The 15,454-nt window shown below is 45.3% G+C and overlaps 1 protein-coding gene across 1 annotated transcript in view; it reads left to right on the top strand.

Annotated features, from left to right (window-relative positions):
* Positions 1-15,454, top strand: part of NRAP (nebulin related anchoring protein) — a 148,958-nt gene that overhangs the window by 29,831 nt on the left and 103,673 nt on the right. Inside the window, exons 4-6 of the mRNA XM_082268043.1 lie at positions 9,669-9,761; positions 9,875-9,961; positions 14,583-14,690. Of these exons, the coding sequence (XP_082124169.1) occupies positions 9,669-9,761; positions 9,875-9,961; positions 14,583-14,690 (288 nt within the window). The remainder of the gene's footprint in view (positions 1-9,668; positions 9,762-9,874; positions 9,962-14,582; positions 14,691-15,454) is intronic.

Raw genomic sequence — 15,454 nt, 5'->3', positions numbered from 1 at the left:
TCTCTGTAAACTGAGCATGGTATCCCATGGCTGCTGAGCCCTGACTTCGTGGTCAGTTTACGTGCCTCCATCATCCGCAGCCCACCTGTCCTCCTTGGTCCTCTCTCCCCCTCTCTCCCTGCCTGTCTGCTCCTGTGTCAGTGCCCTCCCTCCCCTCCTAAAGCTGTAGTTTCATTTAAAGTTTCATATCCTGTCTACAGTCTGTTTAATAATCCTGTGTGCCCCTCTGTCTTTTTTCTTTTTAAATAAGCCATTCTTTAGAAGTTTTCAGAGCGCCAATTGCCGCTCACGTGACCCGCCACCTCTCCCCTCCTCTCCCCCTCCCCTTCTCTCCTGACTGACAACAGCAAGGATTCCTCGGCCCCACCTGCTGCAGGCAGCTGTCAGACGGGGTGAGGAGAGAGCCGACGGGTCACGTGAGCGGTGCTCAGTGCTCTGAAAACTGGTAAAGAATGCCTTATTTTTATTTTAAAACTCATACACAGACACACAGGATAATTAAACAGACCAGAAAGGATGGTATAAAGTGGCTTAACAAACACTTGAAAGGGGAAGTTGGGATTCTGGGGGGGCAATTGCCCCCCCCCCCCTGCCCCTACCTGCGGACACCCATGGCTGGAGGGGGTAGTATGTATTCTGTATGCTTTGCGTGTGGTCTGACAAAAATTAAACAGTATATCGTGCTTAGAAGGCAGAACTCCTGCCAAAAGTTGACCCTTTAAAGAACCCTTTAAAGGAATTGTAAATGACCACCTTGTAAAACAACCCATTAAATTTAAGGCTACATTCACATATTAGCGTAGGGGACCGCGGGCAGAATCACCGCGGTTCTGCCCGCGATCCGGAAATCATTGAAAACCGCGGGACGCCTGTGCGTGGATGTTGATTTGCAATGGCACCCCAAACGCTGTACGATGTTGCCACGATTTCCGCCTGCCGAATCGCGGTAACATCGCGCAAACAAAATCGCGGGGGGTCGCATGACGCCCAAAAAAGATACAAGAGCTTCTTTGTGGCGTCATGCGACCCGAGATTTTTTTTGCGCGATGTTACCGCGATTCGGCAGGCGGAAATCGCGGCAACATCACACAGCTTTTGGGGTGCCATTGCAAATCAATGGCAACGCACAGGCGTCCCACGATTTGCAATGATTTCTGGATCGCGGGCAGAATCGCAGTGATTCTGCCCGCGGCCCGCTACGCTAACATGTGAACGTAGCCTTAAGTAGAAATGCAAAACATGTTAAAAACACTTTATAGATATAATAGAGCATTATAAATGTATTTTTTCCTATTTTTTAATAAATGATCACATTCCCTCTGTTCTCTGCTGCATCAGAGCTGGGGGGGGGGGGCAGTAACAGCAGAACACTGAGCTTCCCAGTGAATAGCTGGGCAGTGGGGGCATGTCAGGACAAGTCTAATCATTGGAGGGCACACTGAGATCTCAGCAAAGCTAGAGAACTGACCACGCTGTGCTCTCCTGCTTAGTGTGGTTAGTTTTTCATAGAAAAGCAGAGGGTCTGGGAGGAACCCCAGGGATTTCACATAAAGGAAGCAATACAAAGAGAACAGGATATTTTCTCATACAAGTACATGGTACAGCAGCCACAGACCAGGAATAGGAAGTGTTGGGGTAACAAATGCTTTATGTGAATGGGACCAAACCACAACCACAAGCAAAATTGCAGAATGCTATTGTCAATAGAAAATCCCTCTTTAGCTGAAAAAAAAAATGGCATTCAGGAGGTGACAGTATCTCCTTCTAAATGCCTGACACTCTTCTCTACACCCTCTGAAAACAATGCATCACAGATTACTTTTCAGAGGGGTGGTAAAGAGTGCCACTCATGTAAATGAGTCTGCTCTGTGGCTGTGCACTGTGTATCATAAACAGTTGTCATTGGTTAATTAATAAAATCTTGCTTCCGCCTTTATCATCCTTTGTTACATCTCAGTGCTGCTTATCGTCTACAGCATCTTTGCAACCACTTCCTGTCTTCATGTACTCAAGGGAGGCTGCATGGCATTTCTCAGGGAAGGTTCTCTGGTGGGGTTGAAATGGTCACTGGTACTCTGTGCCAGCGTGACAACACAGGGGCACAGGAACAAAGCGTTGCTGGAGTACATGTAGATAAAAAGTGGCTGCAGGAGATCAGCAGCACTGAGATCATTGAGATGTAACTTAAGCATTAGGCGTCTTTAACACGGCCGCTCAGTTTTTTTCTTCCGCTCCGGTGCTTTTTTTTTTTTTTAACTGATGTCCTTTTTTCCCCACAAATGGATCTTTCTTTTGGTGGCATTTGATCACCTGTGCAATTTTTATTTTTTGCGCTATAAACAAAAAAATAGCGACAATTCTAAAAAAAAAAAAAAAAAAATATATATATATATATACGTATATATATATATATATATATATATTTTTAACTTTCTGCTATATAATATTCCCAATAAAAAATGAATAAATAAATAAAATGTTTTCATCATTTTAGGCCAATTTGTATTCTTAGGTAACAAAAAAATCCCAATAGGCCTATATTGGTTGGTTTGCGCAAAAGTTATCGGGTCTACAAACTAGGGGAAAGATTTATGTCATTTTTATTTATTTATTTATTTTTTACTATGTAATGGCAGCGATCTGCGATTTTTAGCGGGACTGGGACATTGCTGCGGACAGATCGGCAGTGAAGGGGTTAACACCAGGGAGCGATCAAAGGGTTAAATGTGTCCCTAGGGGGTGTTTTTTTAACTGTGTGGGGGATGGGCTTGCTGAATGAACACAGAGACCTGTGTTCCTAAATAGGAGGAACACAGGATCCCTGTGTTCATTACTGACAGAACAGTGTTCTGTCTCCACGGGGAGCGATCGCTGGTGCCCGGCGGACATCGCGGCCACCTGGCCCGCTGATTGGTTCCCACTGTGGCCAATCAGCTTGTGCACGCGCCCCCACTAGCGGTCCTGCGAAATGACGTACGGTACATCGTTTTACGGGATAAACCTGCAGTATAAGTACAACGGATGGTCGGCAATCGGTTAAAGGCAAGTTTAAAAAAACAAACATGTCATACTTACCTGCTCTGTACAGTTGGTTTTGCACAAAGCAGCCCCAATCCTCCTCTCCTTGGTCTCATGCCGGTGCTTCTGGCCCCTTCCTGCTGTCGAGTGCCCCCACAGCAAACAGTTTATGAGGGCACTCGAAAAGGCTCACTCCCGAGCCGCTGCTCTGCATGTCCATTCACAAACAAAGCTGTCATTCGGCCCCACCCCCTCTCTCCTCACTGGCTGTTACAGACAGCTGTCTCAGCCAATGGGGAGGGAGGGAGGGTCTCTGGAAAGCCAAGGCTCCTGTGTACATCACTGGATCGCGATGCAGCTCAGGTAAATATTAAGGGGTGCTGCACACAGAGGGTTTTTTTACCTTCATGCATGTTCAGCCCACGTATGTAGAATTTGGAGAGAAGAGCCGCTCAGGTGAGGCTGAATGTGCCGGTGCTGGTCAGATCCGCCATCCAGAAATGTATTCAAACCAAAAGTAGTTGGACCGCACTCGGAAAAGATGAAATCAGTGAAATCTTGTATTCCTCATAGACAAATCCATACAGACATGGTTATGAGTAAGCGATCCTCTGTATCGTGAAACGCGTCAACCTGGCATGTCTCTGGATGCACTGTCTGTATGGATTTGTCTATGAGGAATACAAGATCTCGCTGATTTCATCTTTTCCGAGCGCGGTCCATTTTCTTTCAGCCCACGTATGTAAAGGGTAATTCCTATCCAGCAATATTATAGGTGGTGGTCAGAGACATACAGAAGGAGAGACTTTCATAGTGTAAATCCATTAAAATAAAGAGGTTTATTGAATAGTAGTGCACTTATATCAAGGTAGAGTATTATCAGCAGTTAAACAAATGATCAGCAGCGTTAATCCGGTATTCCGAGTGCCGGAATGCAATGCGCTCCAAAAGCCGGGAAGTGACAGGGCAGAAGTGACGCAGTGCGCTCTATGCGTTTCGTCAGAGTGACGTCATCAGGAGCAGCGTCCTTTGAATGGCTCTGATAAAGAAGGTGTTGCCTTCGAAATGCATCAGCCAGTAAGGATCACGGTGAGGTCCCTCTGTACTTTGGAGTTCGTTGTACCTAGTACTACAGGGCTATGTTTGTGTAGCTTGATTAGCATGATTCTAATTAAATAATATGTTTGTGAGTATAATTTATGACGATTATTTCTTTATAAATATTATGGGATAATGCACTAGGCTGGTGCGTGCTCTTTTGTTTGTTTTTGTAGTCACACTGGAACACATGCGTTCCTGCGCAGTCCTATTTGTTCCGGTTTTGACAGGCCATTCAGAGGAATGGGCTGGCAAACGCACAGGAATGCGCGAAAAAGCGGTGCAAGTACTATTTTTTCAAATCTCACCGATATAGTGGCCACAAACTGAGATGTGTTTGGCATTCTATTACCAATTCATGGCCCCCACATGTGTTTCGCAAGGGCAGCGTGTTTGCAGGCGGTGGAGGAAACACGCACAGAGCGCGCCTTTCCCGCACTGTGTTCCAGTGTGAACCAGCCTTGACTCTTTCATTAAACAGAAGCAAAACTTAAAGGGGACGATTTACTAAGACTGGACCATGCAAGATCTGGTGCAGCTCTGCATAAAAACCAATCAACTGTCAAAGTTTATTTGAACAAGCTGAAGTTAGATGCTGATTGGCTACCATGCACAGCTGCACCAGATTCTTAGGACTCCAGTTCTAGTAAATCTCCCCCTTTAAACTGTGTGTAAAGTGTTTGCTAAAAAATGTGATGAGCAGCTCCAATGAAACTCGTCACGTTCCTTTTTAACCACTTGCTGACCGCCCGACGCAGATATACTCACGGGAGTGCTGCTGGCCATGCGCCCGCCCCTATTAGGAAGCGGGGAAGCAGATCCACGGGGCCAGCAGCCGCGATTACTGCCGGGCACCCGCGATCGCTCCCCGCTAAGAGAGAACGACGGTCAGCTGTTCTAAACACAGCTGACCGTTCCTCTCTCTAGAATGAACACAAATCGCCTGTGATCCTTCTATATAGGATCACAGATCTCTGTGTTGATTCCACAAGTCCCTCCCCCATACAGTTAGAAAACACTTCCCTAGGCTCACAATTAACACTTTCATCGCCCCTCTCAGTTAACCCCTTCCCTGCCAGTGTCATTATTACAGTAACAGTGCATATTTTTAGCACTGATTACTGTAGTAATGTCACTGGTCCCCCCCCAAAAGTGTCAAAAATGTCAGTTAGGGGTCCGATCTGTCCGCCACAATGTCGCAGTCTCATTAAAAATCGCAGATCTCCGCCATTACTAGTAAAAATAAAATAATAAAAACAACATAAATCTTTCCCCTAGTTTGTAGACGCGATAACTTTTGCACAAACCAGTCAAAATGCGCTTATTGGGATTTTTTTGGGAACTATTTTGTATGATTATTAACGCCACCTAGTGGCCAAAATTCATTTTTTCCGATTGCGGTACAGTTTTTGAAAACAAATACTGCATTATGGCCACTAGATGGCACTTAAGATCATAGGAGATAGTTCTATTACACAGAATATGGCAAGTTTCCTTGGAGCTGTGTCACATTTATTCAGCAAACGTTTTATATATAGACCCCTGGATCAACTGCGGGTATAGGATTGTGTATATGGGATTGTATGGTTTTCATTACTGTTTTTTTTTTTATTATTGGAAGGTAAGAATTCCGCGCAAATGGATGTAGTTAAGCTAATTTAATGGCTGCAGCCTACCCCAAAATATAGATAAACTATATCTGAAAAGTAGGGATAGGTGGGGTATATTGCAGCGCCAATATACCCCACCTATCCCTACTTTTTTTATTATTGCTTGAGCCAGATGGACTTGATGATGTCTTTTTTCAACCTGACTAACTATGTAACTATGTAACCATGGAACTCCAAAATATTTTTATTTTTTTTAAATCAGAAACAAAGTTTATTGAAAAACAGCAAACATTGTACAGTTTATGCATTTCCTAAAGAGCTTCATCTCATTACAAATACATGTCATCGCAACAATTTATAGATACATTCCTGCACTTTATAAACAGTTTGAAAGCATGTAAAACACATTGTTTCTATTCCCGTCCACCACCCCAGATAGGCCCAAACAACAATGCAATAACCAAAATATTTTTTACTGAATTGCAACAGATTTAATTTCCTAAATGAATTAGAAATGCCCGAATTGAACTTTTTTTTTTTTGATTGAATAAGGTACGCTGTCTGTTTCCATATATGGTTCATATTAATTAGGCTCTGGGAACATCAATCCAATGCAGATTGGTGAAAACAATTGCACTTTCCATCAGGTTGAAGCACAGAATCCACTTTTGTGGCATCATCCACCCAAATTGTGCAGAACTATATTAATGTGTGGTCATGATGGAGTGATCCTCCAGAAGTGTAACAATGTCCCCTCTGCTGATTACACAACAGCTGCCTGCTGCGGCCAGACATAATAATGAGGCTTGGGGGTTCTCACAGTACGTCCCGCTCCCCTCGCAGTGTTCTGGAATGTTCCCAGTATTCCCGGCTATTTTTATTTCATGGCTGAGATGTGAGAGCGGTTATTTACAGATCATGTATGTTGGGAAGGCAATTTCCTTCCCCGCTCTCCACTTCCAGCTCCTGTTCCCGTCAATCACCCTCCAGGCATCAGTCACCCAACACCAGGGCGGGCGCTGCGTTATATGGCACCTCCGAAAAAAATACCTGCAAAGTGCATCTTTTTCCCAATGAAAGCTTGAAGCTTGCTAAACAGGGATTTTAAAGCCTTTAAAGAGGACCTGTCAGTAACTTTACAAGTCTACGGGAATACGTTTTGGACATGTCACAATATACAGAAACAGTATCCAACTTTTATCATGTAAAAGCCATCCTTGAGTTCCAATCAGTGACTTTGCCTAGGCTGAGATGATGTCACCAGTGCCGGGACAAGGTCATCTAGAGCCCAGGGCGAACATGCCAAGTTGCCCCCCCCCCCCAACATATCTGAGCATCATGTGTCATTAAAAATCCCCTCCCCCGAAAACAGATCGATAATGCTCACCCCCTAAACATAAGTTCCCCCTCCTCTCAGTAAAAATCTGCCCTTTGCTAAAATCCCTCCTTCCAGAACACAAATCTTTGCCCCCAATCCCCTTTACCTCAAACCCACTCTCTCCCCATTAATTTGCACATATCCAAATTATGTAAATTTGGAAAAGAGTCAGGAGCTTCCTCTTGGCATGTCATTGAAATGAATGGGCTTCTCTTCACACCAGTGGCGGCTGGTGCATGAAAATTTGGGGGGGGGGGGGGCAGCAAAACCAACACCACCCCCCCCCCCGGGCAGAACGTCCGGGTGGCCGGCAGTCATATCTACCACGGCATCCTTACCTCCTTCTTCCCCGAGCGGCTGTGAGTCTCCTCCGGCCGTACGTCTCCTCCCTCTTCCTGGCCAATGGCCAGTAAAATCACTTCTCTTTTCAGCCAATCAGAAAAGGGGTCTCACAACCCCCGCTTCGTGATTGGCTGGGAGTAAAATCAGTGTGATGATAGCGAATATTAATTTGCTATTGTGACACAGCTGGGTGGGCTCAGGGCGCAGTGCTCTGCACCCCGAGCCCACCCTTTATTGAAGCCTATTAGAGCCTCTGGCTCTAATCACGTGCTTCAAATTAAAAAAATCCCCATGGGAATCCATGCGTCCGGCGCCCTGCATGTAGATTAGGGGGCCGAATGCATGGATAGGAGGGCGGCGCCCCTGCGCCCCCAATGGACGGTCCGCCACTGCTTCACACGATGCACAGGAACGCACATGCTATCGCACCTGTAGATTGGAACCTAGCCTACAGAGAAGCTGACCTCCAGACAGATATAAAATTCACAAATAATGCATCTCTGTAATCATAAATACGATCGTGTAAGTACCTGAATCTGCTTTGATATCAGCCTCTGGCAGTCTTGCAGCAGCTGTACCTCAGAGCTCAGACGGGGAGAGGGAGAAGCAGCACAAGTAGCCAATCAGTGGTGTTGCAGTGCTCATGTGCTAAGAGACATGCTTATAGGAGGACAGAGCAGAGTGACCAAGGGATGAGCTCATCGATACTTTTTCTTTTACTGTCCAGTCACAGGCCGTGGGAGCAGGGCTGCTGTTAGAAATCATAGGACCCTGTACAGTCTACCTGACAGCCACCTCCCCCCAAAAAAATATATCAAAATAATATTTTTGCTAACAATAAACTAAAATCATTATCAAGCACAAAATAACATACAAAACTTCTGATAAATTTAAAAGATAACGATCACTCACTGTGTTCATTCAGGAAAGGAAGGGGCCGGTCAACATGACATATTTACTGTTCCCACCCCCCTTCCACTCTCCATCTTCAAATGATCCCCCGCAGCCGGCGGGAAAGAGAGGAGGGGAATCCGGATTTACGGGGGAAAGGAGCACACAGCGGGGCCCAGGCAGAAGGGGGAATTATATCGTGGAAAGAAGGGGGGTGATCATTACGGTGGGGGGCATAATTACTGGAACCAATTATCTGTAGTTCCCTCCTGCTGCAGCTACAAGCCAGAAGGAGTGAGAGGAGGGAAAGCCGGAAGTGTGGGGGAAAGGGGAACACAGGGGTCCCGGGAAGAAGGGGGAATCAGAATGTGGACAGAAGGGGGGGATCATTACAGCGGGCGGGGGGAATTACTGGAACCAATCATCTGTAGTTCCCTCCTGCAGCAGCTACAAGCCGGAAGGAGTGAGAGGAGGGAAAGCCGGAAGTGTGGGGGAAAGGGGAACACAGGGGGGCCCGGGAAGAAGGGGGAATCAGATTGTGGACAGAAGGGGGTGATCATTACGGGGGGGGGGGGGAATTACTATAACCAATCATCTATAGTTCCCTGCTGCCGCAGCTACAAGCCGGAAGGAGTGAGAGGAGGGAAAGCCGGAAGTGTGGGGGAAAGGGGAACACAGGGGGGCAGGGGCATAAAGTGGAATCAGATCATAGACAAGAGGGGGCAAAACTACTGGCACTGATCCCCCTGTGTGGCTCTCCCTGCAGTAGCTAAAAGATGGCCTCTCTTGCTTGCTTTCAGCTGCTGTAGGGACCGCCACACAGGGGATCAGTTCTAGTGATCACCCCCTCCTGTCCATAATCTGATTCCCCCTGCTGCCTGGGGCCCCCTGCTAAACCGATGGGGCCTGGGTCCTATAGAGGAGGACTGGCTTTACCCCCTCATCAGCAGCCCTGTTTGGAAGGGACCACGCCTGAATTTATTACTTTACTGATGCAAAGAAATCTCAGGTCCCCCACCTTGCCAGACAGGGTAAGCTTTGTGGCAGAGCTAGGTAAATCTTAGGACTGGATGGACAGAAATACAAATTACTTTGGCAGTCAATACAGCTCTCCTATATGTAGATCATGATTGTATTTGTTTACCTGGAGTTCAGCTTTAAGTGAAAATGTTGTTTGATCCTCTATGGGTAAATCACAGGTTAACTTCAACATAAAGATATTATGATTGTGCGTTATGTTTTTTTAAACCGTATTTCCATCGAATTTGTACATATGCAGGCCTTTCTGATTTTAGTAGGTTTATTTTTTTGAAAAATGTATGTTTTGACAGATTAAATATCGGGAAGAAGGCGAACGCTATAAATCGGTTTTCCACTGGGATATGAAGTCCAGAGAAGAACAGAGCTACAACATGGAGAAGATGGTTAGTTGGGCACACTCAGTGCTGGGGGTCACCAAGCCTTGCTAGCCAACTCTGTATCTCCTGGAGATCCGGTGTGCATTCTCTGCTCAATATTGTCTGTTCTTTATCCACAGAAAGCCTACGAAGAAGGAAAATCCTGGTTCTCCGATATTGACCCAGACATGGTCCAAATTGAGCAGGCTCAGAAGACACTAAACGATGTAAGATTTCCAGATCTCAAACATTAGATTATCAAGGTGTATTGGGTGGTCATACAAACAGTCAAGATGTTTCTTGACTCAGATTCCATTGTGTGACAGAATACTGATGTGTGAAACGAATGCTGTCATACAAGAATCTTTCTATGAAGTCTATGGCCAACAGGTTAATTGCTAGAGTAGAATTTTTTTCTCCTACTTCCACTTTTACTTCACTACATTTTTTCGATGATTTCAATACTTCTACTCCGATATTTCTTTTTTTTGTGCTGCATAGTTACTCGTTACATTGATAAAAATTACCACTGCCAGAACAATAGATGGCAGGTTTCATAAGCTCAAAAAAATGTGTATAATGTCATGTGTACTTTTGACTTTTGACTTCTTTCTTTAATAACTTTAACTTTAATAACTTTAACTTTAATAAACTTTTGACTTATTTCTTTAACCACTTAAGCCCCGGAGGATTTGGCTGCTAAAGGACCAGGGTTTTTTTTGCGATTTTTTACTGCGTGACTTTAACGGACAATTGCGCGGTCGTGCGACGCTGTACCTAAACGAATTTGACGTCCTTTTTTTCCCACAAACAGAGCTTTCTTTTGGTGGTATTTGATCACCTGTGCGATTTTTTGATCACGCGCTATAAACAAAAAAAGAGCGTAAATTTTGCAAAAATAACAATATTTTTCACATTTTTTTATATGAAATTCCCCAAAAAAATACGTAAAAATCAAAATTTTTTAACATTTTTCGGCCAATTTGTTTTACGCTACCTATGTTTGGTAAAAAAAATCGCAAAAAGCGTATTTTGATTGGTTTGCGCAAAAGTTATCGCGTTTACTAACAAAGGGAAAGATTTTTGTCATTTTTGGTGTTTTTTTTTTAACGCGTAATGGCGGCGATCTGCGATTTTTTTTTCGGTACTGCGACATTGCGGCGGACAGATCGGACCCTTGACTGACATTTTTGACACTTTTGGGGGTACCAGTGACATTACTGCAGTAATCAGTGCTATACATATGCACTGTTACTGAAAAATGACACTGGCAGGGAAGGGGTTAACTTTATTGGACAGGGAGGGGTTAAGTGTGTCCTAGGGGCGTGATTCTAACTGTGTAGGGACATTCCTATTGGTGTAAAAGCAAAGATCAACCGTTCTACATAGTAGAACGGACAGATCTTCACTTTTACACAGGGAGAACTGACAGGCGGCTTGTTTACACAAGCTGCTCTGTCTTTCTCCCTTCACAGGAGCGATCGCAGTGTGACTGGCGGACATCGAGTCCGCTGGTCACACGCACTGACTTGTCTGTGAACGAGCCGCGGCGGGCGCGCGCCTCGGCGGGCGCGCGCCCGCCCGCGATAGGCTCGCAAGTCAGTGACAGGCGAGTGACGTACCGATACGTCACTCTGCCTGGCCGGGGCTGACCGCCGCAGTATATAGTCGTGCGGCGGTCGGCAACCGGTTAATAACTACTTAACACAGTACTTGTACTTTTACTTTCAGTACTTGAGTAGCAAAATTTAAAAAAAAACTACTTGCAATACTTAAGTACAAAAAAATGTTGAATACTTTAGTACTTCTACTCAAGTCACTTTTTGATCGAGCACTTGTACTTTTACTCAAGTATGGGTTTCGAGTACTTTATACAACTCTGTCAATGTCCCATCACACAATAGTTACCTGTGTCAAGAGGCAACTTAAATGTTTGTATGACCACCCAATACACCTTGATAATTGTTTACCTGTCTTTGCATGTTCTCTGCAAATGGTGTTCATCAAAAACTAGAGCATTAATTGTTTTTATCTCTTCTTACTTTGCTTTACTAGAATTTCCATAACTGTAGATTGTCTTCGAAGCCTTTAAATCAGCCTTTCTCAACTTTTTTTAACATGGAGCAACCCTTAAAATAACTTTCAGTTTTTAGAGGAATCTCTGCCAATAATTACTATATTTACAGCTCACAGTACATTAGGTGGGTGGTCATTGAAAGAATGCTCTTACGTTGGTGGTCATTGGAATGTCTAATACATAGATGGTCTGTGAGAAGAAAGATCCTTTCATTAGTGGTCAGTAGGAAGAACACTTCCTACATTGGTGGACAGTGAGAAGAATAGTCCTTAAATTTTGTGGACATTGGAAAGTAAGCTTTCTATATTGGTGGGCAGGGGCAGACTGGCAACTTTCAGCCCAGGGGGCAAGTACAAACCAGAGGCCCATTGTGCAGCGACTCGGCCCCGCTTCCACTCTCCCTCTTCCTGTCTTCCTTCTGACCCCCATTCCAGGCTGAAGCTCAACTCTAGTACTCTCTACTCACCGTCTGAATCCCAGTTCCTGACCTGGCCAGCAGGAGGCAGTTAGGGGGAGCTGAAACAGCTTGGTTGGGGGTGGCCAGGGGGAGGAGAGTCTCCAGTGGGGCATTAAACCGGCCTCTGTTCAGACACAGTTTACGCCATCAATGCTGGGGGGGTGGGGGGCCTGCACTCTGTCCATGTCTTCAACCCGCACTCAGTAGGTCAGCGGCAGGGGCTTTTTACTTCTCTTCACCAGGAATTCTTTAGGCATGTCTGTAGCAGAAGCGGTGCAGCCTTTTTACGAGGCATCAGATAGGCCCAGGGACAATTGCTCCCCTGGCCCCTGGCCCAGTCATCCCCTGTTGGTGGGCAGTGAGAGAAAAAATCCTTGCCTTAGTGGTCAGTTGGAAGAATGCCTCCTACATTGGTGGCCATTGGGAAAAACGCTCCTTACATTGGTGGTCAGTGGAAAAAATGCTCCTTACATTGATGGTCGGTTGGAAAAATGTTCCTTACATTGGTGGTCAATGGGAAGAGTGTCCCTTACATTGGTGGTCAATGGGAAGAATGTCCCTTACATTGGTGGTCAGTGGGAAGAATGCTCCTTACATTGGTGGTCAATGGGAAGAGTGTCCCTTACATTGGTGGTCAGTGGGAAGAATGCTCCTTACATTGGTGGTCAGTGGGAAGAATGCTCCTTACATTGGTGGTCAGTGGGAAGAATGCTCCTTACATTGGTGGTCAGTGGGAAGAATGCCCCTTACATTGGTGGTCAGTGGGAAGAATGTTCCTTACATTGGTGGTCAGTGGAAAAAATGCTCCTTACGTTGGTGGTTGTGGGAAGAATGATCCTTACATTGGTGGTCTTTAGGATGAATGCCCTTTACATTGGTGGGCAAAGGGAAGAATGCCCCTTGTTTGGTGGTCATTGGGAAGATTGCTCCAGTTACAGTAGGTTAAAAAGATACTGGAGTCATTGGTTACATATTAGAGGCAGATATTGATTGCTGCTCAAGGAACGTCAAGCAACCTCTGGGGATTCCCATGAAAACCTGGTTGAGAAGGGCTGCTTTGGAGAGTTTATTCTGATAGTCTTTAGAAAAAGACAAGCAATTTGAAAAATAAATTATAACAGGTAAAATGTGCAATATTTTTTTTATTAACAGAGTCAAATGTTTCTATATTAAATAATTGGGGGTGGAGTAAATGGCTGGCAATAGCAGGAATACTATGAGTTAGGGAAAAATAAAGAAATTGTTATAATGTGTTCCCTCTACTGAACAACACAATGAGTGCATAAAAGTGATACTGATATATGGTGCAGACTGTATTTTTGCCCTGGGGCCACAGAGGGATACAGTCAGAAGAACAACAGTAGCTGTGTGTGTGTGTGTGTGTGTGTGTGTGTGTGTGTGTGTGTGTGTGTGTGTGTGTGTGTGTGTGTGTGTGTGTGTGTGTAGGTATTGTTGTGTGTGTGTGTGTGTGTGTGTGTGTGTGTGTGTGTGTGTGTGTGTGTGTGTGTGTGTGTGTGTGTGTGTGTAGGTATTGTTGTGTGTGTGTGTGTGTGTGTGTGTGTGTGTGTGTGTGTGTGTGTGTGTGTGTGTGTGTGTGTGTGTGTGTGTGTAGGTATTGTTGTGTGTGTGTGTGTGTGTGTGTGTGTGTGTGTGTGTGTGTGTGTGTGTGTGTGTGTGTGTGTGTGTGTGTGTGTGTGTGTAGGTATTGTTGTGTGTGTGTGATGGCCTTTTTGCCAGAACTCCCCTAGTGGGTTAACAAGTGGGGTAGGTAATGCTGGTGATGTGTGAAAAGCAATGTACTTGGCACCACTATCATCAGCAAGCTTATGACATAGACAAGTAGGTGGCAGATTGGGAGGATGCGCTAGAGCAGGGGTCTTCAAACTATGGCCCTCCAGTTGTTCAGGAACCACAATTCCCATCATGCCTAGTCATGTCTGTGAATCTCAGAGTTTTACAATGCCTCATGGGATGTGTAGTTCTGCAACAGCTGGAGGGCCGTAGTTTGAGGATCCCTGCGCTAGAGCAAAACAGGAACCTCGATAGGCTTGTAGGTACTACAGTTGACTCTCGATGCAGTTCCAGTAGGACTTCTTGTGTTTAAAATGGAGCCCCTGCTATTTTGCTACAAGGGAAAGAGAGTCCAACAACAGGTGAATGCACGCCAGGTACCATTCTGATCTCTTCCCTCATCCTGACATATGGCTGATGCTAAATTAATATGTAATATTATTGCACTGATTGCAGATCTGCATTGATACTGGAAAACTATGGTACAGAGGGTCATGATTACATTAGTGCTCTCTCTTGGCAGGTACAATATACAGAAGAGTTTGAGCAACAGACAAGAAAAGGAAGCTTCCCAGCCATGATAACTCCAGCCTACCAGACTGCCAGAAAGGCCGGTCACCTGGCCAGCAATGTAAGTCAGTGTATTTCAGACAGTAATTGAGGTGGTCTGTTTGGGGACTGCGCTGGGCCATTTCCACAGTCATTGTCTTGGGGGTAGTTTCCCTGTTTAAGGTTTTCCTGACCACTGTATGGAGTGGGGTCACTATGTTGTAGGTGTTCTTTTGGTCATTGTATTGGAGGCAGGTGTTGGTCTTCCTGGTTACTATGTTGGAGGTAGTCTCCCTGGTTACTAGGCTGCAGGTGGTCTTTCCGGCCACTAGGTTGGAGGTGGTTTCCCTGGTCACTAGATTGAAAGGCAGTCTCCCTTGTCGCTAGGTTGGAGGTGATCACCCCTGTCAATGTGTTGAAGGTGTTCTACCTGGTCACTATTTTGCTGGTAGCGTCCCCAGTCACTATGTTGGGGGTGGTCTCCCTGGTAACTATGTTAATATTGGTCTCCCTAGTTTCTATGTTGGAGGTGGTCCTGCTGATCTCTGTGTTGGAGGACGTATTCCTGATTACTATGTTGGAGGTGGTGTCCCCAATCACTGTCTTTGGGTGGCCACTAAGTTGGAGGAGGTGTCCCTAGTCAACATGTTGGAGGTGGTTTCCCTGGTAACTATTTTGAAGGTGGTCTCCTTAGTTTCTATATTGGAGGTCATCTCTCTGATCTCTATGTTGAAGATGGACTCCCTGATCTCTATGATAAAGGTAGTCTCCCTGATCTCTATGATGGAGCTGGTCTCCCTGATCTTTATGTTGGAGGCAGTGTCCCCAATCACTGTCTTGCTAGTG

The sequence above is a fragment of the Pelophylax lessonae genome (assembly GCF_965119305.1).
Source record: "Pelophylax lessonae genome assembly, chromosome: 9".
NCBI classification, from domain to species: domain Eukaryota; kingdom Metazoa; phylum Chordata; class Amphibia; order Anura; family Ranidae; genus Pelophylax; species Pelophylax lessonae.
This window is presented reverse-complemented; position numbering and strand designations above follow the sequence as displayed.